This window comes from Etheostoma spectabile, chromosome 9, assembly GCF_008692095.1.
Source record: "Etheostoma spectabile isolate EspeVRDwgs_2016 chromosome 9, UIUC_Espe_1.0, whole genome shotgun sequence".
In the NCBI taxonomy this organism is placed as follows: Eukaryota; Metazoa; Chordata; class Actinopteri; order Perciformes; family Percidae; genus Etheostoma; species Etheostoma spectabile.
Genome location: NC_045741.1, coordinates 35,372,146 through 35,398,526, shown reverse-complemented (window position 1 = coordinate 35,398,526; position 26,381 = coordinate 35,372,146). Strand labels below are relative to the sequence as shown.

Here is a 26,381-nt window from a genome sequence, read left to right as displayed (position 1 = left end):
AAACAACATTGACCTTGTAGTTGAAAAAGGAGGTATGAGAATGACATTTTGGATTTGGAGATCACCTATTTTTGACTGGGGAAAAAGTTGGACAGCGTAAACAACAACTGCTAACGTGAGTTGCTCAAAACCGTTCTTTTTAGTAAACTCTGTGAACACAAACAATGTTCTCAACGCTGGAGTTCATGTGTAGAGCCCCCGGTGACACTTCGAGCAAAGTTTCATGTTGTGTCGAGCCTTCTTAGTGCTTCAAAATATTCTGAGGCTTGCGCAAAAGTGCCCCTAGCACTCCCATTCCATAGGTCCTTTGACAGAAGAAGTTAGAATATTCAATGTCAAAAATGACACTTCCGTCCTAAATATGCTTTTAAACAAAAATTTGACTTGGGTACATACACAAAAAGACACCGGGTTGCATTTTGGCGAGAGTTACACTTTAAAGCAGGTAGTCGGCCATTTTTTATGCACAGGATGCAAACTCACTAGAGGGCGAAGAGCAGTGGTGGTTCATATACTGAAGTACATTTAACCCTTGCATTTAGTTGACTTTGACTTTACTTCCTCATTGTTTGGGTTCCCACAGACCACACTGCTGCATGTGTCAAATGGAAATAATTGCAAAATCAGCCAAGATTTTTACCCCTTTTCTTCAGATCTTGCAAATATGAAAAATCAAAATCAAAAAAAGAAGGAAAAAAGTACTGAAGGCTAACGGTTTCCTTTGCCAGGCTTGGTCATTTGATAAGAAAGCAGAAAAAAAAACATTTTTCTGCAACATCAAATTATTTGCATTTTTTCCCCCCAATTTTACTATATTTGTCTTTCTTTCTTCGGGATTATGGAATCATCTGTATTCGGGCCTCTTCAACTTATTCATATTACACAAGGGTAAAAGATGAGGGTCTGCAAGTAGGCATTGCTTCGTGTAAAGGGACCACGGGACATTTAGATTAGGAAGCACTGCCCTGACAGGTTAACCTGGCCATGGTCCAAACTGGAAATAAAATGTATACAGTTGTAGTATTCTCGAGGTCAGGTACTTTAAGTTCAACTGAGTGAAGTCGGGGGACACTGTGGGAGTAAACTGGCAGACTGTGTTGACAGCCTTCAATAAACAGGTACATTATGGATTATCATGTTCAAGAGATAATTACCAGGGGTGGAAGAAGTATTTTGATAACTACTTAATTCCAAGTAAAAGCCCTGCATTGAAGGTTTTTACCAAAGTACAGAAGGATTACCAGAATCAGAATACTTTATTGATCACCTCAGGGAAATTATCAAAATGCAGCAAAATGCATTCAAAAGGCCCCTTTCAGAGTTTTATGTTATTACCTAAACTCTAACATTACTGGATCATCATGGTCAGGTTGTGGTTGAGCTAATCTGAAGTGTTTATACTGATGTGTGTAGTTTCATTTAGAAAAAGGCATCATCCGCATTTTTTTATCTAGGCTATATGAAAAGTAACCAGTGCTTAAAAGCAGTAAGATAAATTGTGCAGTAAAAAGTACAAGTAGAGTAGAGATATAAAGTAAATCCTTTAATTCAAACACTCAAGTAAAGTTACTTTCACCTGTGGTTATTACCATTAAAATGCATTATGTTGCCTGTGTGTTATTTCACTCAAATTGAAAAATATCAACTAGACACCCTCCCCCCCCCCCAAACTCCCATAAAACCTCACAATAAGTGTATTTCCAAAGGGAGGCGCGGCCACAGAGGACAGGGAAATATGAATTATGACCCGCCCTCTGAAACAGCTCAGGGCAGAGCGACAGACACACAGGGATCCTGGAGGAGAAAGAAAGATTAACAGCACTTTTACTTTGGAAGTGGGAAGCTTCGCACTCCCGGACAGACATGCGCTGGAAAAGTGAAGTAAAAGTGGAGTGCTGCGTTGTGAACGAGAGTGGGAACGGATCGTCCAACGATGAGGTGAGTACCAGACGTGCAGCCTGTGTGTGTACTCGGCAGGTTGAGGTGTGACTCAGTGTGGCTATAGACCGTATCGGAAATTAAATATTACGCCAAATTGCTTTGCCAATTAAATCAAAGTGGGCTTCCGTCTGTCATTAAAGCCGGCCTTCCACACGCTGACAGCACAGTATTTTCACAATTTGAAGAAATGTCGACGCAAATTACCCCTCCCTGAATTCTGCAATTAAAGACTCAAGTAGTTAATGAGACCTCTTCACCTTTTGGTTGCCCCGGGTAGACGTTTGTGGCGAACTTAGCCTTTTAATTGCCGTTATTAAAAAAATCAAGCCTCTTTTCCCCGAGACCTCGCGCTGTTTTGTGTTGTTTTGTTTTTGATTGACACGTGGAATTGGCGTGTCGGCGGTGTCACGCGCGCGCGCGCGAGCAGTTGCTGAATCACCAATGCGGATCTCAAGAACATAATGCGCATAGGATGGGTATTAGCTCAAGTGTTGTCTGTTTATGTACGTAATGTCTATCCCGCTCTTTTAAAATGTCATTTTGGTAATCGCCGGCGTTGTCATGGTGAAAAGTGAAACGCATGATATTTATGGGAAGGAGCAGGGGGCATTTAAGGCAGCTGCGCCAGTCTGACAGACCTCCATCCTCTTCCCGCCGTAGCTTCTCGTCATGTGTGAAGATTGCAAAGGAGACGAAGAGCTGCTAGGCCCATGCACTGAGGACAGGAGAGACATTATGGTAGGAATTATTCATTGTTGTAGCTTAAACTTTTTTTTTTTTTAATTCTCCAAAACATGTTGAGAATGAACGAGAGGCCATTTCCCCCCCCCCCCCCCCCACGTTTTCAACCCTCCTGTTGTCCTCGGGTCAAATTTGACCCCTTTAAAAAAATCTGAAATACGGGTTACTTTTTTACCAAATTACCACAAAACGATGGATTGGATTCCTTACAACGCTCTTTGCCAATACAATTGATCACTTTCATTCCTGACTAAACTCATCTGTACGTTATTAGTCAAAATAATTCATAATTTCAACTTTTTTTAACGCAAATATTAGGTACAATTCTATATAAATGAGGGTTATTGACCATGAATTCCAAAAAGTACTGGAAAACTAGTGGTAGTAAGGTGGTGTTAGTGAAAACTAAAAAAAAAAAAAAAGTTTGAAAAAGGGACAAAAATGTCACATTGTTGTCCGTTTTTGACCCGGGAGGACAACACGAGGGTTAATATTGGTTGTCTGTGGACATTAAAAGGAGAACACGAATGTGACGAATAGCCTATGGAACATCGGCATTCGGTTTGAGATAACGGCTGCACGGCTTGTTCTGTCAACTGAGCTTATTGTGACGTGTTTTAAGATACATCACTGTCACAAATCTTTATTTCTGAGCCAGAAAACTTAGAATCTGCAGAGAGTAGTTATCAGTAATAGAACAGAATCAGTTTGGTGAGAGTGAAGGTGAGCTGCGGCCCGTGCTGTGCTGCAGCGTGGCCCCTGGGCACTGCGTCCTTCCTTTTCTAACCGCAGGTGTGACCCCTTCAGGGCGCGTCGGTGGAGGTCCTGGATGAAGACGCGTCGTCGCTGCAGGCGATGGCCTCTGCGCCTCTCTTAGGCAGAGCAGTGTGCGCGAGCTGCGACGAGGACATTGTGGATAAATATTTATTAAAGGTAACAACTTTTTTTTTTGTTGTGTGTGTGGTGTGTGCAAGATTTATATTTTCTTCCGAGGACTGTTTTTATTTTAACTTTGGATTATGGGTAATTTTCTTCGTTTGCGTTTGGATTTCTGTGGGTTTTTTTTTAAGGCTCGCGCTGGTATTCACGTGGACCTGATTGACTTCTGCTAATTTCTCCCATCTCTGCTTTAGGTTAACGACTTGTGCTGGCATGTGCGTTGTCTCTCCTGCAGCGTGTGCCAGACTTCACTTGGCAGCCACACGAGCTGTTACATCAAAGAAAAAGAAGTTTTCTGTAAACTGGATTACTTTAGGTATGTGCAGCGATATTTATCAGCGCGAGCTACCGAAACGAAATTATTGATTGGACAACGTCAGAATTAGGCTACGTATTTCATATTGAAAATTGGGGAATGTTGACAAAAAAAATATGATAATAAACATTCTCGCAGGACTTGACATGTCACCTTGCTTTGGAAAGATATTTATTTCTTACATTTTTAATTGTTTGGCCTACATTCCGTTAATAATTCCAAACTAAAACTTTACATAGGCTATATAAGATAGACAAATATAGATGCAGATTTTAAGTGTTGTTATCATTGGGTAAGATATTGTGTGACTATACTAGGAGAACGCTAAAGACTAAAGTTTAGAGTCACTTTAATTAGGATATAACTCTTTGATTCATTTAATTGAGTTTACCAGGGCCTACTTTATCTCTGTAGCTGTAGCGGAGGTTTCCTGCAGTGGCGCAGGTATACATTCTAGGCTAATTCTGGGGGGGAACACTAAATTAGCCTATTTCGTTCTTGGCTTAAAGAAAAATTGGCATCAGTCAGTAAAAGGCCGAAAATCAACACGTGTTCGTTGCTGTCAGCCTCATGCCCTCGGGCAGCTCCTGCACGCGGGTGTCTAACTTGCTCACCGTGACGTTCACCTGCAGAAGATACGGCACCTGGTGCGCGTGCTGCGGCCGGAACATCCACTCCACAGACTGGGTCCGCCGGGCCAAGGGCAACGTCTACCACCTGGCCTGCTTCGCCTGCTTCTCCTGCAAGAGACAGCTGTCCACCGGGGAGGAGTTCGCCCTGGTGGAGGAGAAGGTGCTCTGCCGGGTCCACTACGACTGCATGCTGGACAACCTCAAGCGGGCCGCGGAGAAAGGTGAAAGACTCGGTCCATGCTCCGGTATTTTATTAGTCTTATTTTAATTACTTCAGCACTTTGTAGAGGCCGGGACAGTTACTTAAAGTACTTCCAAGACTTAACAGATTTGTTACATTTTGACATAAAAACACTATTTCCCTTATTGCCAACAATAACAACAACAATAATAATAATAATAATAATAATAATAATAATAATAGGCTCAAATAATCACTTAGGACAAAACTCAAAATGAGTCATTCCTTTCACTTCAAGCTGCTGAGAGAATGATATGAAATCAGGAAATTAGGTCTATATGGAAATTATTAAAAGGCCTAAAATCCACTTTAAAAAAACCATTTATAGGCTATTAAGTCCCGAGAATAGTTATCTATTTTAAATCAAAGTTAACTTGTCCCCACTATTTAAAGGCTTGGTTTAAATATGTTTATTGCATTTTCTTCTTTTGATTTTAAAATGCTGCACGTCAAAGCAATGTAGATTTTCTGTGATAAATATTTCCAGATCTTTTAATGTGAGAATCTTCTCGCAGGAAACAGTGTTAACATGGACGGGGCTGTGCCCACTGAACAGGAGCTTAACCAGCCTAAACCCTCCAAGAGAGCACGGACCAGCTTCACCACGGACCAGCTGCAGGTTCACCTCCATCCTCTTATAACAGACGGCACACAGACCAACACACACATGTACACAACACAATTCTGCTGGGGAAAACACTGAATTCTTATATTTTTGACCTAAAATAACTGAGCCAAAAACATTGGCCTCCTCCTTTAAAGTGATATTTGAATTACAAATGTGTGCAATAAAGGTTTAGCATGCACAGTAAAAGTAAAATCAGGTGTCCATTTGAATAAACTCAAATGTAGTACAGCATTTATTAAAAAACCCCAAAACAAACGGGATGCAGGTACAATGTCAGAAACAAGGATGCTTGTTTTTGAATTGACTTTGTACAGTTTTTCCTCACTTAATAATAATAATAATAATAATAATAATGTAATAATGTATACTTTATTAGTCCCGCAAGGGGAAATTACAATTTACACTCTGTTGTTATAACGCACATTACACACAGGCCTGAATTACACACACATGCTCAGTACCTTTACATGCACTAATGGAGAGATACCATAATAATAGTATTTTTTTTCCACAAACATGTTTACAAAACCAAATGCTGGTCAAATCTCCACACAGCAGTCAATACGTGCATCTCTTCACACAACAACAACGTGAGCCTGTGTGTTATTTAACGGGTTGTCTTTTACCTCGGGACATGCAGGTGATGCAGGCCCAGTTTGCTCAGGACAACAATCCAGATGCCCAAACCCTGCAGAAACTGGCGGAGCAGACGGGCCTCAGTCGGAGAGTCATACAGGTCAGTGAAGGGAATATGGATGATGGAATATACCGAATAATCCTACTACTTAGAGAGAAGCAAACGTTTAGACTTAACTATCTGCTTATAAACCATGTACAAAACCAAAAGAAAAACATCAAATCTAACATCAAATGAGCTTTTATCTGTATGAAATAATACCCGATTGTGTAAAATTATACTGAGCAGCAGAATAAAGAAAAGAAACGCAAATAGTCAACTTATTGTTTGCACATCATATATTATTTGTTTATGATTATTGTGCATTTTAATGGTGTGTAGTAGTGGTGAGGTTGAGGTCAAGCTATACTTTATATTCTGCCTCACAGTTAAAGCCAAAGCTATTTCGCAAGATGTTTTAAATGTATGCAAAATATGGACTGCCAAAGTATCTAGTAATTGTTGACAAGTGAGTCTAAAGTACTACGTTTTCCTCTGGAATGTAGTAGTAAATGCAGCATGAAATAGAAACTCAAGTAATGTAAAAACAGCTCAAATGTGTACTTAAGTATACAGTAATTGAGCAATTGTACTCAGTTACTTTCCAGCACTGGTAAAAGCTGCATGTGAGAACCAGAACACGTCTTTTTTTCTTCCTCTATTCTATTGGATAGAATCAGCTGATTTTCCAGTGACACACAGATGTAAATTACTGGTTGAGACCTCAACCAGTTTCCATTGCTAACAATGTTTTGATAGTGACACTGGTTTTACCACAGGCAGAAGTGACTCCTTGACAGCGATATCTTGGCAGAGCGATAAATGCTGACTTAATTACCCAACGTATTCATCTTTGTGTTTTGTGCTTCTTTTATGGCTTGTTACCATGAAATGCATCCCTACAAAAAGGCGTTTGTCCTGTTGCTCAACAGGTGTGGTTCCAGAACTGCAGAGCACGCCACAAGAAGCACGTGAGCCCCAACCACACGTCCAGCACCCCCCTGACCTCCCTGCAGGCCAGCCGCCTCTCGCAGCCCACACCGACCCCCGAGGAGCTGCAGTACACAGCTTACGGAGGCCCGGAGGGATCAATGCTCTCTGCACTGCACTCCTTCATAGACAGTGAGCACCGGCCTTTTCCCGATGATACCGTTTACAGGGGTTCGCTGCTTACTATGAAAAATGTGTCAAATTCCTATTTTAACATTTGAAATATTATATTGTTCTGGTTTCTTTAAATGGAACTTCCCCCTGAGTATTTTGACTAACAAAACGGCACTAAGAAAGGTTGCCCCCAACATTATAATATTTTATATCTATGGTTGTTGCCCCATTATCTCCCTCTTTTTCTAGTTGCGTTAGTGATTGGCTTTAAACATTGGTTCATTTGCAATTATATTTAAGTCATTTTAAAAAATCCCTTCCAAAAAGGTAAAGGAGAGCCTATATGATTTTGCAAAAATATCAGGTTGGAAGATGAACATTGAAATGGATTTAAAGTTTTCAGAAGGTAAAAAATAGAGATTTTTGAGGTTGCTATATAAAGTTCAGAATATAATGTATCCAAAGATATCTTTTTTTTCTATTTGATTGATTAACCTAAACCTAATTGGAATGATACATATTTAAAATGATGTGGTTATCCACAAACTATGCTCATGAAATGTACGCTAGCTCTAATGACTCAAGTGCTTTCTCTTTGTGTGCCCGCAGTCCACTCCCCTCCATCCATGTTTCAACCGCTGCTGCCAGCCCACACCATGACCTCCCTGCCTGTGTCTCACGCCTGAGTGCCCCCCCCCCCCCAACACACACACGCACACGCACGCACGCACACGAGCGGTCGTCATTAGCAGCAGCAGTATGCAGATTTCCATGGTAACAATAATTTAACCAACCATAAGACATTTCCTTTACTTCAGCTGTCAGTATACTTCATTAAATGTTGACATTGTTTGAAAACACTAAATTCACGGTAGAGCATAACAGATACTATAAGTTGTACTGTATAATGCGGAATCAGAAAGGTTTTATTGTACCTCATTGGATTGTGACACGACATTATAGATTTATATTTGTTTGTGTAGTTGGTGACACAGTTTGACCGTGCTCCTCTAAGTGAAAGCCCCCCCCCCCTCCCCCCATGTCAACCCATTATGAAGGTGAACTTGAAATTGTTTGTATAGCAGTGTTTGTATATTGCAATTTTATTTATTTATTGTATGTGAAGTCTGTTTTGAAAATAAATGTCTAATTTCACAAACCCGGGATGAATGAATGAAAACAGATAGCTGGTCAGCCCCAGTGACAGCTCACATGCTGCAGTGTTAGGACCTCTATGTGCATGTTTAGAAATTAGAAATAAAGTACACGCATAGTAGAAAAAAATATTTATTGATGAAAACAGAAGTACAAAAACATCTATATTTGAAGGCAATATATTCTGTTAAAAACACACATGCAATCTTTACTGTAAATAAATATATGGAGCGTTTCTACTGTCAGCTTTCTGCACAAATGAGCCACAATAAATAAACAGTTTGGAGTATCGACAGGTTTGAGCACTGCATCTTCAGAGATTGACTTTTAAAAGTTTGTGGTAAGAGACGCACGCACATTCTAACAAGGAGAGCAGTTTTACTTGTGTCTACTTGTTGACTGTGGTTGACCAAAAGAATCTAATTTACAGACATGCCAGGGAGGGGGGAGGCATATGAAAACACAGTTTTTACTTCACTTATCAGATCTTAAGCATTCACCCTTATGAGAAATTAAACTGATGTGTATGAACATAAAAAAAACTGGGAGACTGTCATTCATGCTACACGCGTAATATGCCACACTGAGCACTACATGCATCATTTCTCTCCTTTCAGATACACAAGCAGAGTTGTTTTGCTTTTACTGAACGGTTATGTTGTACGTGTCCCAGCGTGTTCGGCTCAAACGGCGGCAGGAGGCGTGTGAGCATGGCGGTGCTGTCACTGAGGCACCATGAGGGCAGGCTCTCAGGTTTGAGAAACACGGTACAAAGACTCCCAAGCATGAGTCACATCTCAAAGACTTCTAAAGGTGAGCATCATCCCAAGTGGTGCATAGATCCATTTAGGGGAAAAAAAAGAAAGAAAACTTCATCAGAAGTTTGGTGTCTGTGGAACACATGGCCCCAGTGTGTGATCACTCGCAACAGCTGTGTCACGCATTTCTTTATCAGTCACTTTACCAACAACCTGGTCACACCCAAACCTGTGAATAACTCACTTTGCAGAGAAAACCTTCCAGACAAGACAAAAAAAAAAAATATATATATATATATATACATATATATCAGGATTTCACCAACTAATCAAAACTGTATCCACATTACTGGCTCACCAGTAACACAAACAATCAGGCAAACTGACCTCGACATGAACGCTTTGTCTGATGCCAGAGATATACTTTAGAAAGGAGTAAGAAATGTTGCTCTGCTGTTTCGTTCAATAATCTTCAGAATTAAGGGGATACTCTACCCAGATCATGAACCTTTATCCTTTGCAGGAGTGTGGTCGTTATACTACGGAATAAATCTAAAAATGATCATAAAAAAAATCTAAAACCTCTTCAGCAGCTTAGACAAACTTCTCTGCTCTCCATCAGATGTCCAGTCTGTTTGAGACACTCGTTTTGTGGGAACGGCTAAATATACTGCGCTTGTAGCTTGTGCAGTTAGTTGTATATGTGTTTGTCAGATATTGCTTTCATTAAAGTAAAGTACATGTGACAAACACAAGCCTCATATTAAGCCATATTTAGGTGTGGGGGAAGCATTTACTAGTGTTGTAATTCACATCACATCATGATGACCACAGTCACTGTTCTGTGTAATGGAAGACACTTTTTTACAGCCATTAAAACCTCCTTTAAAAAGGAGGGGACTCGTTAATACTGATAAGATACTTTTGGGGAAGTATGACTTTAAGAGCACGGTAAGGACATGAGTAAGACCTTCATGTTTTGCATTCTTTGCTGGTTGGACACACACATCCTTCCACGTCACCTTCCATTAAAACCCTAACATCTGGAAACCTGTCACTGGCTGCTGACTATCCCTATAACAAGATTTTTTTTTTTTTAATAATCAAAGAAGCTTCTTCAAATAAACTATGTAAAAATAAACTTCAAGTAACCAATGGTAGCACCAGGATGCAATTAGACACTCAATGTGGCAATTCTAAGAAGAAGGCACTTAAAGAGTGAAGCACTTTGAACTGCTGTGCCATTATGTCCTTGGGAATTAAATATGCAAACAGTGGACGATGAGTGGCAAATACGTTTCTCAATGTGAGACAATGGGAGGTTCAAAAAATATTGTGATAACACAATACACGGATGAGCTGAAGTTTGACCATTTCATGGAAAAACTAGTTCAATCAGCAGTGCATTCACACCCACCTCAACAAGAGTCGACATAAGACGTCTACTAATGACTGGCGCCACCAAGTGGTAAGAAGGGGCAACTACAACAGATTGGGAGCAAAAACAGCTGATGTCTACCACAATCAAAAAGAAAGAAATCAATCGTTCCAATAGGAACTTACTGTGTAGTACGACCGTGGCTGTAAAAAGTATACACACACACACACACACACACACACACACACACATATATATATATATATATATATTCAGTTATAACAATAAAATAAAAAATGAAATATTTACAAGAACTTGGTGCGACTTCGTACACCTTTCAAACCTAGACTTGTTTTGACTATCAAGTTCATAACTTATGAGCATGTGGGAATCTAATTATTAGAGGTTTGCTCATTATAGTGCACAGTTGCAACTTGTGTAAATTACATTTGGCAAAGTATTTAACGCCACATGGGCTTGTACCATTCCTTGGTACATGACCTGAAGTCTTTCTTCTCCCCCCACCTTTCGTCTTCTCTCTATTTCCTGCTCGTCGTCTTGACGTTCTTCTTGTTGAGGATGTTCCTCAAGGTTTTGTTCATGTAGAAGGGCCGGGCGGGAGAGCCGTCGTTCGCCTCCAGATCCCATACTAGGAGGCAGCAGTAGCAACATGTTAAAAACGGAGATGGAAATTGCACTGGACAAAACGTAATCCATTTACCTTTATTCAAAAAAAAAAAAAAAAAAAAAAGATTCACATTTTCATTGGATTTCATTGATTGAAAAAATTCTCCTATACAAAAAGAACACATAACCTCCAGATAGATGCGTGTATTATACTTAGTATTAAAACAGCAATACATTTGAAGCATCCAATAAAAAAATTTACCAAAAATGGCTTTGACATCCTTTTATAAACTGTATCGCAAAAAGTTTCCTGGAGTAAGGTCTAAAACCACAGAATAAGAGGAACAATTTCTTTTTTTTTTTCACAACTAGGCACATAAACTAGTGGCTGCATTCAGAAGTGTCCTGAAAACTGTCAGGTTCTATTCAAATCGTAAGCAAAAATCAATAAAGTGTATTTTAAAGTCTTAACCTCCCACAAAGTCTCTGTCTGGTTTATAGAGCTGATCTTTATAATGGAAACTTTGAAATGAGTGTGACCGTCTTTTCTTTTTTATAATTATGTAAAATAAGAGAAAACGGTTTTGCTAAGTGCAGAAATACACACCATTTTTGGATCTGTGTAAGTATAAATACGGTGGATCAAAGCAACATATAAAGCCAATGGTAAATATCAACAGCCAGCAAAATAATCATGCTTGACAGAAGAAATAAATCACATGGTTCTTTTCCCACATGTGAAAGTGCATACAAAACATGATTTTACACTAGAAGACCAAAGTGCGACAAGAGGTGTGCCCCATAGGTCCACCACTTTTTATATTAAAGACTTATGCCATACATAGTCCATCAGTGGCATATGTACATCTTAAGGTCCTTATGTTTGTTTGGGTAAAAATGCTCATGTCATATTCATCTTAGCCTGTGCGTCCGTCCTGCGAGTTAGCATGTACCCTCTCAGTAAGGCAGAGGTCAGAAGAGAATACAGAGAAGAAAAAAGAAAACAAGCGTGGCAGAAAAAAAGGCAAGTATCTGAGTTGACTCAAGAGAGTGAGGAAACTGGTCTTTTCTAGTCGCCCATGCCTTTTCTGGGAGGAACCGAAGTAAAAGCATGTCCTTTCATGTCCTGACCAGGCTGGGATGCATCCAATTTTGATGTTTAGCCCTACAGTACTCGCTCTCAAATGTCCAGACCCCAACACATACAGTAGCTATGGAGAAGTGAGTGAGAGAGTCAACAGTTATGGTAGCAGTAAATAGGGCTGCACATCGCTCAAGAGGCAGCGCATAATTTGGCACCCTCCTCTCCTTTGCGCAGGATCTTGTGCAGGCCAGGAGACATGTAGTAGGGCCTGGAAGAGGAACCATCATTCCTCTCTAGGTCTTCACCTGAGACCAGGTTCCAGCACAGCAGAAGACAGGAGGAGCAGGAATAGCAGACAGAGTGAAAGCCAGAAAGAGAAAGCAAAGCAAAGACTTAGAGAGAAATATTCAAAAAGGTCATGCAGCAATTAAAGAGCTGAATGAGCAGGAATTTGTTTTCGTTGTCATTAAGAGCCCATTTTTAAGCAGAAAAGAGTTATTTTCAGCTGCTGACAGGCATTTCATTTTTAACCATATTAGCAGTGATTGGTACAAGTCATGTTCTCACACTGTGTCATGTAAAGTAATGAAACAACCAGCCGACTTACAAAAGCACAGGAACAGCGTGTCCACACACATGGCATAGACGTTTAAAAAGCCATGTGCAATCATGTAGGATCCAAATATCACCGTCTGAAAGAAACAACAGGTTGAAGTCAGTATGCTATACTGTCAACATCTATTCTGAAAGTCTGTTCTATCATGCGAGAACTACAATCTGCATTCCAGCAACCACCAAAAACATCAAGAATATAATTACCACTAAGCCTTCAAAAAAACTAATTACCTTGTGCAACAATCTATGCAATCTGATCTAAAGAACTGAAATGGTGTTAAAGGCAACTTTCCACAATTAAGACAAAAAAAAACAAAGTGTGCACCCAATGAGCATTGATCTATGCCACAAACTACTTACAAACTTAGAAGGCTACATTTTAAATTCATTCTGAATTATTCAATTTAATCAGTGTCATCTGTGTGCAAAAATGTGACAAATGTAAAAGGCACAAGATAAGCTATATACATATTGTACTGGTATATTCGCTGAGAAAAGTAGAAGAATTTCATTTAATATATTTGCCAATTTAATGTTCCTGCTGCATTTTTTTAAGATTATCTTTTGGGAATTTCTTAGGCCTTTATTGACAGGACAGCTGAAGAAATGAAAGGGAAGAGAAAGGGGGCCGCAGGTCGGAGTTGAACCTGGGCCCGCTGCGTTGAGGAGTAAACCAGGAGCTCTCTATTCAAAGTTGAAGACTGAGCCAGAGACGTAAAACAGAGGAATGGTTTTCCACTATACTAAAAGGAAGGTTTTGAATCAATCAAAGTAACTCTGAGCATCTGGATGCAATCTTTCATGTGCACAGTGAATCGTTCAAGTCAGAATACAGACATACCTCAACCTCCCGAAGAGAATTGATTTAGTCGTTCTTGCTGGTACAGTTACTCATTGAAAAGTCCACATTTTAAATTCCTTACCAGAAGGGGGACCCAGCAGTAATTTAGGGATGGCGCGTCCCCTTGAATGACTGGTATTTTATGTGTGAAGAAGAAAAATGCAAGAACACCTGGAAAACATAAAAAGCATGGGAGTTTAATTTCTTGTCCAATCCTTTAAAAAAGGTTACTTAATAAATCATTTAAGATCAAACATTAAAAACATAAGAGATTTTTGACAAATCAAGCAGCATTGTTTATTCTAAGATACTTTTTAAATTGGTTGAAAGGGGAAAATTACCGGTTTACAAACAAACACATTTAGATCAATACATCTTACATAAGTGAATATAAAAGGACAAATAGCACACTATTTTTGATGTACAGGGATTTGTAAGGGTAACTTCTAGGATTAATTTGAATTTATGTTTAAAGTAAGTTCTCATTACTTGAACTGAATTTAAGGCCTCCTAAAGAGACTTATATTTTTTCACAGACCGGCAGAAAACATGTGCAATGGTAAATGTCAACTTAGAATGACACAAACTGAGTGGAAATTAAGTATGTGCATGGCAAAAAAAAACTGGGAGTGAGAAGATTTATCATCCAACTTTACAGATTAAAGATAACATTACAGACTGCGAGTGGCATAAAACTCACCAACACTTCCTGAAATAAGCAGTTTTCCCAAGAAGAGCAGAAAGTCTGTCACCTTGTCGAGGACAGCCACCCTAAAGAGGAGGCAGAGAAAAGCCAGAGTGGAGGAGAGACAGAGTCACAAAAAGTGCACACACAGCATTAAATACATGAGTAGGCTAATGATCTTTTATTTTTCTTAGCCTTGCATGTTAACGGAGTGTGACTTAGCAGCAAGTCAGTGCAGTCTGATCTCTTTTAGACGCATGGATCTGACACAGACCTACAAGATAAGGCCTTACCTTATAACGTTCCTCATCAAGAGAAAGAAAGCATCCTTGGAAGAGGTGCAGAAGTTCTTTCCATATATTGCTATCTGTTTGTGAGAGAAAAGTAGAGAGTGATCAAGCATTGAGGCACAAGCCAGCTCAACTAAAGACTGAACTGCGAACAGATACTGGCAATAAAATGATCCATGTCGATTTCTCGTAACTCACCATAATGTATGCGTTTCTGTTTATAAACCTGATGAAATGTTCCAGGCACCAGAAGCAGCATTTGAGGCAGCAAAGCATGAATCGAGTGCATGCATTTTGAGAACCTGGGAAAATATCATCAGTCATCAACATCCCATTGAAAATAAATTGTGTAAAGATTAAGGTTAGTTAGTGTTATATAAGAGTTACAGCTTACCTTTCAGTTTGTGATCCAGGTACTCCAGAACAATTCGGAACATCTGGACCACAGAGAGGATCAGAGAACCAAAGGCAAGAGAACCTGTGTGGTAACTGTGACGCCAGAAACCAAATGGTGCATTAGACATTTTAACACTTAAATAGATTCTTTGTTGATTCAATAGATGCATGTATTGAGAAATCCTTTCTTTTGATCCTGTCGTTCATGGATGTTTATTCATATCGGTCTTTTTAAGAGTGAAGAAATATGAGTACAGCAGTGGACAGCTTAACTTTGACATGGACAATGGTGGTTTGTTACAGCTCCCTACCGTATGGCTCGGCTGAAAGAAGAGTAGAGGGGGCATGCAGGGATGTCGTTTGGCTTCTTCAGGGCCCAGTAGTAGGACGCGAAGGCCCCAGCCAGGGCACACTGGCCCAGCGCCATGGTAAAGTTGACCAGCCAGAGGAACACAAACAGGTTACACACATGGAGGACTAGGATGTAGCGATGGTACACACTTTCTCCACCGTAGAAGGCAAACATGCACTGTGACCCGGGGCACAGTTTGGTAATATTGGTTTGATTGAACGTCTGAAAGAAAGCAACAGATTTGATCTGGATGTGTAGTCGGATAAGAGTATCATGATCTAAGATTTGCTTAAGTACTTTTACACTTAACTAAAAACAAGCTAAACTACTCAAAGAAAAACACTGGTGTGACTTTTAAGCATCAGTGACTAACGTGAACTCTATTTACATCAGCATTAGATTTTAAAAAGTCACGCTCAGCTATTAGATTTTACTTGTAGGCAATAAGAAGAAGCTGTGACACCGCTATAACGACTAACCTTTGGACTGCATGTGAGGTTGGCATACATGCATTTATCGTCAGCAGGAGCAACCTTGTAGACTGCATTACCAGATGATGCTAAGAAGCTGAGGTCAAACCAGTTAAGGGCAACACCAAGAGATATTTCTTCCACACAGCAATCCCTGAAAACACACTCAGTTTTGTTTTAATACTTCAGTTGTGTGCTACTTACACAGAGTCCTCTTGTTTCTCCAGGCATAACAAGCCTAGGTCTATGTTAAACAATTTATTGAGACACAAGAACACATGCTTGTTCCCATTTTGCTTTAAAAAACAAAAACAAAGCACCAATTGAAAAAAAAGCCCTACCCATTTTCTACAACTACATCAACTACACCATTGCACTGTTGCACTGTGTTTACTAATTGATTTTTTTTTATATGATATTGCAGATAATCCTAATAAAGTTGATGTAGTGTTTAAACTACTGCAGACTGGATGAACGCAGTAGAATTCTTTGAATGAAAGAGTTGATCGACGAAACCAGCAGGTTGAAGGATACACTGCTGTGACGACCCAATAAGCAATGCAGATGGCCAGAAGGAGAAAGGTGATGATTGGGTAGAAGAGAGTGGACATGATGTAGCTGATGGCCCTAAAAACAAGAAAGATAAAAACAACTTTTATTCATTTTTCTGTTTCCCATCTACCAATCAAAAGATTAGGGTCACTTAGAAACTTCCATTGCACTCCATTATAGACAGAATACCAGCTAAGATCAGTTGCATGTTGTTTTTTTTTAACCAGGGCAGCTGTTTTCAGATTACATTATGTGTTTATATAATTGCAAAAGGGTTCTCTAATGTTTTCTCTGTTAGTTTTTTAAAATTATGTCAGATTAGTAAACGGAATGTGCCTTTGGAACATTGGATGAATGGTTGCTGATAATGGTCAATGTAGATATTGCATTATAGTTCAGCCACCCACACAGATCAGCTGGCATTCTGTCTATAATGGAGTGAAATGGAAATTTCTAAGTGACCCCAAACTTTTGACCGGTAGTGCATACAAACATAATTCAAAAACACTATTTCATTTTCAAGTAATCAACAGAGCTTTTATCCTTACCTGCTTCCCTCCTTCAATAAAGCAACAGCGATGCGCAGCCTTGTCCTCAAAATATCAGCAGAACCACAATGATGGCCTCAATCACAGAAAGACAGATCACTACAAAAGAAATGTTTTATTATTAGTCAATGCACATACAACAAACATGTTTTATATTGGTTTTACACAAGTTAAAAAAAGATTTAAATCACTGTGCTAGCATTTGCTCCAGAAGGTTTCCTTTTCAAAACCTCAAGTCTACAGGGATGGAAAAATGTTGTTTATATAACACGGTTGAGCAAACTGCACTGTGGCTATAAGGGTTTGGGTTCACATAATAAAATCTAAAGTGTGAGGTAAATGTATGATAGTGGATGACAACATACTGAAGATAAGCCACGTCTGTCTGAGCTGAAGGAAAATGCTCAAGTCTGTGTGGAAGCCGATATCAGAGATGGTGATATTAGCGCCTGGCTTCCCGCTCAATGTGCTGTACTCCCAATAGCAATGCCAGATACCTGGGGACACAGAGAAGCAGAGAGAAAGAATAAAAGCCAAGAAAGGATGCAACAAGGTAAGACAAATCTAAATCTGCCAGTTTTCCATGACAACAGCTAATGGCAAGCTAGGTGAGAAAGTCATATGTAAAACACGTGGGCAACATCTCTAACATGGGTACCATGAGTACAGTAGCCACTGGCAATGGGAGGTATCCGTCTACGGGGAATACTCACCGTAGCCGATCGCAGTGATCACACTGAAGACAATGAGCCACAGGAACACGCCAGCAGTGTAGCGCAGCAGCAAGATAAAGACCAGACTGACCGCCATGGTTATAACCAGACCACTGCAACAACACAAACATGCATACTGGGAACTCACAAGCATTTGACAGCTAAAGAAACAAATCTGGATCTTGAGAATTCATTCAGAAAGACGTTTTGAAAATAGGAATGTATCAAGTGCAATTTAAAATTGCCTACTGTTGTAAATTCCAAGTAGTTATGACGTCATCTATTTCACTGATGGAGCACAGATTCTGATTCTCTACCCACAGAAGCACAAAATCAATAAAAAAAAGGGAATACACCAAAATCCCAAAAAGCCACAGCGTATACTTACATGAGGATCCAGTTCCAAGAATTTGCATAATCCTCAAAGATCTTCATGCCAACTTCTTTGGCATTCAGCAAGGCTGGCGATACCTCTGTGATGGAGTAACAAGGTAAGATTGGAAGGAGTGGGAAAGAGACAAGGTGTCAAAAAAGGGATTTCATAAGGATATGGAGAAGGACTGTGACAGATTTGTGTTACTGTGTCTAATAACTTAATTTCTAGGGTTTCTCAAAAACATCTTGACACTTTATTTATCTTTATATGCTCCTACTATGGAACAAAGATGAATACAGTTTCAAAATGCTTTTGATATTCTCAGGTTTTGAGACCTACTTATTGGGTTATGAGGGACTTAAGAAAACTATTCTAAGTTTCATATCCAGAAGCCACAAAACAGCATTAGTGTTACTGAAGCGCTATGGAGCAATAGTACCTTCAGTATGGCGGTAAATGGTATAGCAGCGTGTTACTGGATGTGATAGGAGCACCTAGTGGAATAGCACATATTAATGGATGTGTCAGATCAATAACCCATATGTTTCTGTACACTGTACAGGCAAAGTGCTTGATAACCAAAAAAAGTGCTTAAAATGCTTAAAATGCTAAAATACTTTTAGTTGTCACCTGAATTAATCTTTAAATTTTATTTAAAAAAAATCTCAACCAAAGACAAATGATTGAGCATGAAACCATATTTTTGTCTAATTCTATCAGCGTGTTTAAGGACCTCTATAGTAAAGGGAAATCACAAACACACTCTAGTGTTGAGTCTCCACAGGGAAAATATAACTACAAGACTTGTGGCAATATCAGAACATGACTACTGCAAAGTTTGACTGCATATACCCTGTCCTATGACTCAGATGCATCTCTAAAGTACAGACAGAGGAGGGAAAGAGGACAACCTAACATTGCCGAGGGATAGCTGTGAAAGCTGTGAACCAACCATATAATGAAAAGTTCTACATCAGATCACTAAAAGGTCACTGAAACCCTGTCTAAGTACAACAGTTTGGATCATATCCAGCCCTGTTATGCAAACCTGTATTCATTCTAGAGCAAGGGAGTAAACCCTAATGACCACCAGGGGGCACCACAACACTCTCTATGTTGTTTGACACTCAAAGTAGTAGATGGCTGGATGTTTGGAAGTAGATGTATGCCACAAACAATTGTGTTAATCTGTCCTAAATCCCTGTCCACTGTTGCAGGTGGAAGGACACAGGAGCAAATTGTTCATGATGAAGAGGGAGGGTTAGTCCACACAAAGCTACTGGCTACAGCGGAGACAAAGCTGAAAAAAATCCTTTCTGAGACCTTTCCACTCCTTGCTGCATGGCAGTTACTTTGCAACAGAAAGAAAAGCATTAAAAGCACATTATATTTTAGGGCCATTCAAACAAAAAGGTGATCACAGCAAACACAGAATCATGTATGTCTATAATATCAGCTCGCTGGTTTAAATACATGATTCCCCGCTTATCCGAAGTTTAAAGCTTACTCAGCCCATTAAAATGTTGAGTGCGTAGATTTACAAAGCAGCTGCTGTAAGCTTGTAGGTACTCCTGAAGTTCTACTCTTGAACTTGAGGGTAAGTTACATTTTCATGCAAGAAACATGCAAATGACTTTGAATGTGGTTGGACACATTCCTGGGCATCAGTGATGTCAGCAGACATGCCCACTTGTCCTACCCTGAAATATCTGTCCAGAGCTCTCTGGGTGCCGAGCTGGCAGCCCTATTGACAGTATAACAGTTTTAAAACACTTTATTTTACAGGGTAAATGATTTTTGCATATTCTTTTACTACAGCAAGAATTCCCATTCTCCATCTAATGTACATGTCTTTTTAGTTACATAACGTAATTGGTTGAACAACAAGGTTAAAGAGTCACGTTGCAGGGAAGCAGAACTTACTTGGCAGCATCTTTTAGGTCGTTGACACTTCTCTGGTTGTTGTCACCGTCTTTGAAGATGGTCTGATTGGCTACCATCAAAACTCCATTTCTTGTAATGAAATCAGGGAAGCACCGCTGAAGGACTGAAACACATTTTTAGTTTTGTTTTTAGTGGCTTGGCAAACAAATAGTGAGCTACTGTGTGTTACTGTGTTCACAGTTACTCAAATTGACTCACAAGGTCTGCTTGGCACAATTATAGACGGGCAGTCTTCATCCCGTATGACTTCTCCAACTGACTGAAAGGGAAATAAGGAGACAATGATTCAACAATTGAAAACAAGAGATTTATTTTAGCATTTATTATAGTTAAGAGACGGTGTGGAGGGCCTTTTCTGATCTTTCCGTTGATTATCTAAATCTGTCCTTCTTCATAGTTCTTTTTATTGAATTTTACATTTTTCACATACAACATTCTCACCCTGCATCAAACATCCCCCCCCCCCCCCCCACAGCGTAAACAATGCAAAAGCAAGGCACTTAGTATTGCACAGTGACTTTGAAATGTGAAAAGACATCAAGGCCCAATAGGCGGTGAAACAGAGGCAGCATGTCCGGTCCTGGAAAGTCAAGAGTCACATCCAGGTGTGTATTAAGGGTAAGACATGATCATTTGATCATTTATTCCTGTACCAGTGTGGAAGGGGTTATCAGAAAAAAGTCATAAAAAGATCTCCAGACTTTGATACATTTCTTTTCAGAGCCTCGTAGTGTACATCTGATTTATTTCAAGCTTCAGATTAAAAAACACATCCCTTATCCAGTGGGAGACTAAGGGCGGGGCAGCATCCTTCCACTTCAACAGTGAGATGTGCAAGAAGGGTCGTAAAGGCAACTGAATTGAATCAAGAATTGAATTTGAATCAGAGAGTGTAGAGCACACATCGATGAGGAGTGAACTCTTCCCAATATCTTAGCCCAGGTCTCCTTATCGATAGTTGCCTGAATCTCCTGTTCCCACGCAATTTTTGACTTTAGACAAGGAAAGGCCATCCAACCTGGAGATTATTACTAGAATAAATGAAATTGCACCCTTGTCTGAAGGCTTGGAGGACATGATGGCCTCAATAATTAGCTAAATCTGTCCTGTAGGTTTCTGTATTAGTGTAAAGTCTTGTGTGCCTGGCAGCCCATTTATAAATTGTCTTATGGACAACTGATTTGAACTCACACTTAATAAGCCGTTGACGTAGGTTCTCACTTATTAAATACTCTATTACAACAGATTCGCAGTTTAGTCTTGTGAACAAAATAATTACCAGTCACTTGTATATTATCAGTATGTTTTTGAAAAGAGTTTCCTATTTTCAAAATAAAAACAATCTCATAGATCTTACTCAAGCAATGTTTAATTTCCGGTGATTGTAGTGTTGGCATTATTAATATTATTATTCCTGAAGATCAAAGAAGTCAGATGAAACAATGTTTGATTAAATCGTGTCTGCTGTAACACTGTCATACACGGAATGATGTGGGAGGGGAAATAAATGACTGCGTTCAAAAAGTGTGACTGAGCTGTTAGGTGCTCCCACACACCACCTCACTTTCTGGTTCTCACACCCCACCGGGCCTCCGTCATTGCGATGCGCATCAGTGACAGCTAGCTCACTTCCAGCAGTCTCTCAAAACACATTCAAATGAGCTCTTTATCAGAACCACTGTACAGATAAAAGTGATAAAATCTGAAAATGGATTACTTTTGTTTAAAAACATATTCTTATACAACTATATTTTCAAAAAGTGAAGGGACCCTTCTGGGGACATGTACAGTAGAGCCATGTACAACACCTGCCCAAAGAAGGTAAAAAAAAAAAACATATACAAAACATATTTCATACCTGACCTTGTCTTAAAACAATAGTGAGTAAGCATTGCATCCAGAAGAGGCATGGGGTTCAATAAATGCATTTTCATCTAGTCTGCAAAAAAAACAAAACGGACCACTAACCACGGTCCTCTCACCTTACTGCTAATCTCAAAGCCTGGCTTGCAGAATTGCTTGTAATACTGCCAGTTGTTGGTATTCCACGCATCCAGGAGAGTTGAGAATCTGTCAGGGCACTTGGAGACACAAAGCTGGAGGAGACACAACACATCCTCTTAATGAAAAGACCCATCAATCTTGCATAATCAAGCGTGGAGGAAAAGCTTGGAGAAGAACACAAAAAAGGGCAAAAATGTGCTGCTAGAAAAAGGGTCTGCATTCAGTCTCTTACCTGGGTTGTAGGGCACTGGAGGTTTATCAAAACTGCAGGATTGGCACATTTCAACATGTTGAAGTAGAATAATATGGCTTTGTTTCTGTGGAGACAAATGAAGATAAAGAAAAGAGTATTATTACAAGGATTCAAAAGACAGAGAAACCAGTGCATTACTGCAATGTTTTATTAGCAAGCATTTAAGCACACACATGCACACACTCAGAGAGAGTAGAGAGTGTTCCGCGCAGGAAAGCCTGCCATAATTAGTCACAAACCATAACCATTTATTGTGGTCAAATCCTTTTGTGTTTGTAACAATAACAATGGAAAGCTGACAGACAATTTTGGGAACATTATTATTCTTGTAGTACAATAATTTAAGAAAGATATTTTTCCACTCACGCGTTGGGGGTGTCCTGGTGGCCACAGAACTGACCGTGGCTGTCGGTTGGATAGACCACCTTCCTGGGGTCGCCATGAATCCAGGCTGAAAACACAGCACGACAGCTATTTGTTTGAACTGCATGGATTTTAACATCTGTAACCATACTAGATACATGCTCCTGAAACTGGCAGTGGTACGATCTTGTTCGACCTACTGGAGGTACACAAGACCATTGGTCAATACATCATCCTCCTTTACAGAGCTTACGTTTTTTGATGTAAAGAGGAAATTATTAGCTGCCTAAAGACAGCTGGAATAGAGTCCTATATGAATCAATAGGAATCAAATCTATGAGCAAATCAGGCCACAACCAGGTGTGTCTCTCTGTATACACACAACCCAATTAACAAAACAATTGACATTTATTTAGAGAAATGCATGCATGTTAATTTAAAAAGAAACATCTACATTGATAAAAAAATAAATGATCAAAATCCATCCAGTTTAATTTGTTTTCTTCTGTGTCTCTAAACAGAGTACCTGCCTTCAGGGAAGTTAACACTTGTCAATGGAGAGTGGCCAGACTCTCTGTACAAATGAAATGTACAAGAGTCTGGTAGGACCTGGCTAGATAGGAGTAGCAGTAACCCTGAAATTCAATTATATAAGAAATTCTTGTGTTTAATTTGCTTGCCCAACCTGAACAACACAGAGTTAAGGTCTTTCACCTTGCCAGTCAATGAAGGATTGTGCTGAACTGAAAAATTACACATAAAGAACACAGAGTTCTTCAGCTGATAGCAGACATTACAGTCTGCATTTGAAGTCCCAGCCATTGCCATTGTTTATGCTCTATTTAAATGATTGGAAAACAATAAATCCTTCCGGTGTCCAGATTTAGACACGACACCGCTGACAGCTGGCAAGGGACGGCATTTTGGTGACAGAATTGGGATTTTATTTTCCCCTACTTTATGATGTATATCATACGTGTCTGTGAAAGAAGGAGGGAAGAAATGTGCTGGATAAAACAGGATATGTTTTAGAGACAAAGTGGACTCTGTCACACTCGAGGTAGTCCATTTCCTTTGCGTTCCACTTCCGCGATTGCTCAGGTGCTGCAGGAAATTCCGCTGGATGCATGTATTTTCTGTTTCCTTCCGCTTTCTTTGTGGTGGAATTTAAAAGTCGGTGGATTTATGAGGACTAATGATGACTGCTCCTCAGATCTTTGCAGGGTAAATCGAGACAGACCTTTATCCAATCTGAGTTTACTCTTGCACAACTATTTGCAACTACACTCGAGGTAACTGAACGGCTTCAAGAAAATTTGAATGAAATGAGAGCCAGAGGGAATCGATAGTCACCCAGTCAAAAACAATCAACAGGGACATCACAACAGTTTGATCAACACAATTGGCTCAAGTCAAGAATAAGCCAGAGTGAGCCATAGAAGCTGCTGTTGTGTTGGAACTCCCACTCCCACTTATAAAAAAGGCTAGCCGATTCTCTGGGGGAGCTGCATATTTCAACTCCCCCGCAATTTTAACTATCAGACATTTTGTTGAATAGCCCACCATGAAATTACGACTAAGTCAAACAAACCAAAAACTGCTTATTTTCTTGTGCAGTGTTGGTGCATCCTGTGGAGCAGGTTCTATTTGGTTTGTGGTACATTAAAATGTTGTAAAATTATTGTCACAGGCAGACATTTTTCACTCCCGACCAGACCAGTTTGTGGGTGTAGTGTGCGATTATGAAAATTCAGCAACAATGTGTCAAACTCACCCACGGTACCCAAAGCGATGTAGCCAAGGATGACAATGATGAAGATAACACAGCAAACCACATCAGTGCAGCACCTGGGGGGGGGGGTTAAAAAATAAATAAGAGGTCACAGGAAAGATTGAGAAAATTAAGGTGATTTATGAATTGTTGGTTGTTGAATGCCGTGTTCCACCTCAATATCATGAAAAAAATACATGTACTAATGATTCCCCAGGACGAACTGGCCTCATCCCAAGGAGAGTGTATTGTACGTGTATTGTATGTTTATTGTATGTTTAACCATTCTGTTGTTGGTAATCATGACAGAGCTGCTGTTTGGCAAGTGAGTTTGAGCTTTATATGTGGGTGTAGCACTTGCTACCAGGTATAACAAGGTGTCTGTATAATGCGTTTTCAGAAACGCTTTAGTGGAGGTCTACTGACTTCCTAATAAAACACTGAATCCCAACCAGAGTTAACTGTCCCACAAGCACAGCGACAGCTATTTGAAGATTGCTCTTCTCTTCAGTTTCCTCAGTCAGCTAGTTTAAAGCAGCGTATCAGAGTCTCTCTTTCTCCTTCTTCCCTGTCTCTGTCCAACAACAAGCTTTCTTCCACTTCTTTACACTCGGAGAGAAGCTGTCAGTCAGTCCAGCCCCTTCTTAGACCTCTTTCAAAACTATTCAGACTATGAGCCCAGCCTTGAATAGAGCCAAGTGTAATCCCCTGTGCCCAGTAGTACCATGCAAGGCACATATGTTAGACTCCCGCTAACACCATACGCTATACACAAATTGACTTGAGAACCTCATTTTCTCCAGCTTTCAACCCTTCTCCTCTTTCATCCAGAAGAGCGGAGCCAGAGTCAAAAGAAGGCCTGAGCTCAGAGATGTGACAGTGTTTCCTCTGTGTAGTTCTTTGAAGAGTGGATTGTCCTTGTTTTGTATTCAGCATGGTTACATGGTTCTACACAGGCTCTTCAGCCTCCAAATACAATTTCATGATTAAGTAGCCGACAGTGAAGACAGACTAGAGCACTGATGTGCACAGAGGATATCAGCTGAAGATCAACCCATACAAAGAGGGATAAAATAGCTTAAATAGACACTAACAAATTTACATTAGGATGCAAACAAGAAACAAGCAGAACTATTTAAACTGTATACTCAGTGTAGCCTCTCAGATTTAGGGTCAGCTGTGTAATTTAGGCTTGCGTTGCAAATTATCCCAGACTGCTTGACAGTGCAGCTGCAATTAAGAGCTACTTTTTATTTCCTGCATTAATAACCGCAGTAACGCTTGCTATCTATGTTAACAGGCTGCTCTGGTAGATTGGTTTGTTAAACTTGGCAATATAGAGGATTGGAATGTTTTCGGTCCCAGCGGGGCTGCTAATCCTCCTCGTTTCTCATTTCAGAATAAGATGACTCCATTATCGCCATTCTTATCTGAATTACATTAAGACTGCAGATACCTGCAAATTGAAAATGTGATATCGCCACTCTGACCATCTGCTCTGTATCTTCTGGCAAACATGCCAACATCAGCCAAAACATCCAATAAATGACACTGAATGACAAAAGACAAAAAGAGCAGTTGGTTGCCGTATGAAATAAGGCTTAGACAATTGGTGTTTTTTTTTTCCTGATAGCACAGCAATTATTTTTGGGAGATAATAGAGGAACAACGGCAGCTAAAGTGGGCACAGCTTTGCCTGGCGAAGACAACCATAGTCTCACACTGACAGTGAATCTGAGGAGTATAAAGACAACAAGCCACATTACAAGAAAAACTGTTGCTGATATTGTGCATATTATTAACAAACAGAGACAAGGGAGTACCATTTCATTTAATTCAAAAAAGAAAAAGGAGAAACAGCTGTCAGGGTTGCCATGGCAATGGTTGCTTTCCTTGTCTTTTGAATCCATCTACATCCTTTAACTGGAAGATAAGTTAGCAATCACTCGGCAACACATCCTAGATGATTAAAAGGAGAAGATCTGAGG

At 39.8% G+C, this 26,381-nt stretch overlaps 2 protein-coding genes across 4 annotated transcripts in view; one reads left to right on the top strand and one right to left on the bottom strand.

The window, feature by feature from the left end:
* The first annotated feature begins 1,747 nt into the window (after positions 1-1,747).
* Positions 1,748-7,992, top strand: LOC116695853 (LIM/homeobox protein Lhx8). Of its 3 annotated transcripts, none has more exons than XM_032526379.1 (9): positions 1,748-1,938; positions 2,602-2,679; positions 3,490-3,615; positions 3,816-3,937; positions 4,573-4,790; positions 5,326-5,429; positions 6,079-6,174; positions 7,047-7,236; positions 7,828-7,992. In XM_032526379.1, exons 1-9 carry the CDS (start codon positions 1,864-1,866, stop codon positions 7,902-7,904), a joined length of 1,086 nt encoding a protein of 361 aa, XP_032382270.1. In that variant the 5' UTR covers positions 1,748-1,863; the 3' UTR covers positions 7,905-7,992. The 3 variants fall into 3 exon arrangements, with proteins under 3 accessions (XP_032382270.1, XP_032382269.1, XP_032382271.1); XM_032526378.1 differs by having other exon boundaries at positions 1,749-1,938; positions 4,570-4,790; XM_032526380.1 differs by lacking the exon at positions 2,602-2,679 and having other exon boundaries at positions 1,749-1,938; positions 4,570-4,790.
* Positions 7,993-11,492: 3,500 nt separating this feature from the next.
* The window catches only part of slc44a5b (solute carrier family 44 member 5b), a 35,487-nt gene continuing 20,598 nt past the window's right edge, over positions 11,493-26,381 (bottom strand). Inside the window, 22 exon segments of the mRNA XM_032526381.1 lie at positions 11,493-12,525; positions 12,828-12,912; positions 13,759-13,847; positions 14,377-14,447; positions 14,655-14,728; positions 14,850-14,953; positions 15,046-15,140; positions 15,359-15,621; positions 15,879-15,966; positions 16,404-16,496; positions 16,970-17,018; positions 17,021-17,068; positions 17,335-17,466; positions 17,683-17,795; positions 18,071-18,143; positions 19,532-19,542; positions 19,982-20,105; positions 20,201-20,261; positions 21,985-22,098; positions 22,239-22,323; positions 22,626-22,710; positions 24,397-24,470. Of these exon segments, the coding sequence (XP_032382272.1) occupies positions 12,410-12,525; positions 12,828-12,912; positions 13,759-13,847; positions 14,377-14,447; positions 14,655-14,728; positions 14,850-14,953; positions 15,046-15,140; positions 15,359-15,621; positions 15,879-15,966; positions 16,404-16,496; positions 16,970-17,018; positions 17,021-17,068; positions 17,335-17,466; positions 17,683-17,795; positions 18,071-18,143; positions 19,532-19,542; positions 19,982-20,105; positions 20,201-20,261; positions 21,985-22,098; positions 22,239-22,323; positions 22,626-22,710; positions 24,397-24,470 (2,047 nt within the window). The 3' untranslated portion in view covers positions 11,493-12,409.

Bases quoted from the DNA above. Each gene is read 5' to 3' on its own strand.
- LOC116695853 (XM_032526378.1), top strand. From the start codon at position 1,864: ATGCGCTGGAAAAGTGAAGTAAAAGTGGAGTGCTGCGTTGTGAACGAG. The intron at 1,939-2,601 runs GTGAGTACCAGA...TTCCCGCCGTAG, and splicing joins ACGGATCGTCCAACGATGAG to CTTCTCGTCATGTGTGAAGA. The intron at 4,791-5,325 runs GTGAAAGACTCG...ATCTTCTCGCAG, and splicing joins CAAGCGGGCCGCGGAGAAAG to GAAACAGTGTTAACATGGAC.